This window comes from Solanum lycopersicum, chromosome 2 (assembly GCF_036512215.1).
Source record: "Solanum lycopersicum chromosome 2, SLM_r2.1".
Classification (NCBI taxonomy): Eukaryota; Viridiplantae; Streptophyta; class Magnoliopsida; order Solanales; family Solanaceae; genus Solanum; species Solanum lycopersicum.
In genome coordinates, this window is record NC_090801.1 from 68,629,970 (window position 1) to 68,632,569 (window position 2,600).

The window sequence follows — 2,600 nt, forward strand, 5'->3', positions numbered from 1 at the left end:
TACAATTCGCCAGGATATACAATAAATATGTATAATATACAATTTTTTAGCCTATATACATATTCAATTCCCCTCTCTGCCCTCTCTCGTCTCGCCTCTCTCAATCTCACTCGTGTCTCTCCTCTCTCTCCCGGTCTCGCTCGCCTCTCTCCTTCCTCTCCCAATCTCTCTTGCCATATATTCAATTACATATGTATAATATACAATTATCTAACCAATATACATATACAATTCACCTTTGTCCCACTCTTCCCCCCTCTCTCTCGCCTCTGTCCTCTCTCTCCCAATCTCGCTCGTCTCTCTCCTCCAAATAACATGTAGCTACAAATTGTAATTATCAAACTATAGCTATAGAGAGTAATTAATTATTTTTAAGTGGTTATATGTGAAAGTTTAAATATTGTTTTTGATACAAATAACAAATGTCGTTTAATCTAAAATGAACCTCATCCAGTTAGGGTGTCGAAGTGAAATTTCATGTCAAACTATCAATAGATTAAGCATGTAAAAACGATAAAAGAGTTTTAATATTTTTTTTAACATAACTAATTCAATGTATATACATGTTTGAAAACAGTTAATACGTCGGACAATAAACACTGACAGTTTTAAATTTGGTAAATGTCTCAGGTGGTCTTTTAACGTGAAAACTATTTGATAAATAACTTATCATATTTTGATCTATTAAACAACATTTGAGGGATAACTTACTTTCTCGATCGTAAATTACTTTTGACTCAATATCAAAACATTAAAAACGTATCAACTATAAAAATGTTCATTTCCCTTGTTATATAGGCCTGTCATCTAATACCATCAATGGAAGATCTATGTAGAGCAAAGGATCGTTAAAAATGTTCATTTTGCATGAGTGAAGCATTTCCAAAGTTCGTACATGAAAAAAAGAATTCACCACGCTCGCGATTGAAAAGATAACAATAGAGAATAATCTCTTAAACACCAGTTCATTGTAACCTTAAAATAAGGTTTGAAGAGTCAAAAGCAGATGAACCACACATGATGTCAAAATTGAACTAGCTTGAATTGATTGTAAGTAATGAATAACAATATTTCAAAAACACGAATCAGAATAATAAAATAAAGATATTTGCATATTACAGAGGAAAAGCTTGAAGGAAGAATATCAAAATCCCAGAAAGCAAGGTCCCTCAACTAAAAGAAGAATTGAGAAGTAGTAACTTCTAAGCATCAAGGCAAAGAGAACCTTTTCTTTCTTTAAGCTCACAATAAAATGCCATTGTATTAACAAATCAGCTAAAGAAACAACTTTTTGATATTTTCTTAGTGCACAAGACAATCTAGGCAAAAGAACAAAGCATTCCAAAGAGAAAAGTGAGTCTTTCAAATTAAAGAAGAACAAGTCATGTCCCACTTGCTGGATGATGTTACAAATGATGGAAATATCAACAAACAAAGCTACTAGCAATTAATTAAGATGGACCAGCTGTATATGTGGTTGCAACACAATCATCATACTAATAAAAATCATATCAACAGACTATTAGTCGCCAAGATTGAATAGGTTGATATTCAATCAATCTTAACTATAATTACTTTTTCAAATTAAGTATGAGTTAATCTTTTTTGCCCTGAAAAACAATAGTACTGGTACACAACAAATTACCATCATCTTCTTATTCATTCAATATATGCAGCTTCCATTAATACGAAGATTGACGCACCACACACGCAACCACCTGTGCCCATTGCCGCAACCTTGTCTTCACTGCCTGTGGATTATCTCCTACATTCATTTTTTTTTTTTCAAATATTAGCAACCATACGTTCAATTTTCTGAACCTTATCAAGAATAAAATTATGCATTGCTATTCAACTCAATAAGGAAAATTAACAAACTCAGGAATTTTCTGTAATCGAAAGGTAACCTCATGTCAAAATGTAAACGAATTTACGAAAGTTGAATAGGAATGGAATTTGTGTTGAACATTCTGATGTAATGATTTTGAAATAATGAAGGTTTTTAGAATTTACCTGGAAAGACAATGGTGTGGGGACTGACGGGAGGAAGGGTTGACTCGCAATTGGAGATGACCGATGATACAGAGGAAGTCTTTGAAAGAGTGTCGGTGTATTGTTTATTCACGGCGTAAAACAGGTCATACGCCGGAAAAGTATCAGACAATCGCTGATCCATTTCTGGCGAATCAAATCCAAACCCTAATTCGATACAGGCCTTAATCTCATCAAAGTCCTCATCGGTAACGCTCTTGCTCCGCCGTTTGAGGCAGCTTCCGTGGGTACCCTTCCGCCGCTGCCACGCCTCGTCGCGAAACGTGTCCGGTGACCAAGATTTCTGTTTGTACAAGGGAGACATCGCCGACGACGAGGGTTGTGAGAGGCGTGGTCCTGATAGCGGAGCTGCGGTGGGGTGTGACATGGAAAGAGCCCGACCAACCCAACCCCTATGAGAGGGTGGAGGGGAGCTCCGATGGCTCGGGCGTCTAGGTTATAGTGATTCAAAATAGGCTTGAAAAAAGGATTTATATTAGGAGAGAGAACGAAAATGGGCCCACATGACATCGGCTTGTGGGCCTTGCACGCTAGGTATTCGTTGGTCC

General features: G+C 36.6%; 1 protein-coding gene across 1 annotated transcript; it reads right to left on the reverse strand.

Annotated features, from left to right (window-relative positions):
- Positions 1–1,339: 1,339 nt before the first annotated feature.
- On the reverse strand, positions 1,340–2,600 carry LOC101244139 (uncharacterized). The gene is made up of 2 exons (XM_004231985.5): positions 2,014–2,600; positions 1,340–1,765 (listed from the first exon to the last, which is right to left on the reverse strand). Exons 1-2 carry the CDS (start codon positions 2,417–2,419, stop codon positions 1,683–1,685), a joined length of 489 nt encoding a protein of 162 aa, XP_004232033.1. The 5' UTR covers positions 2,420–2,600; the 3' UTR covers positions 1,340–1,682.

What these genes read in the sequence shown, in the direction of transcription:
- LOC101244139 (XM_004231985.5), bottom strand. Translation starts at nt 2,419, where the DNA reads ATGTCACACCCCACCGCAGCTCCGCTATCAGGACCACGCCTCTCACAA. An exon ending in CCACACCATTGTCTTTCCAG is followed by an intron (nt 1,766 to 2,013) that starts GTAAATTCTAAA and finishes AAATGAATGTAG; the next exon opens with GAGATAATCCACAGGCAGTG.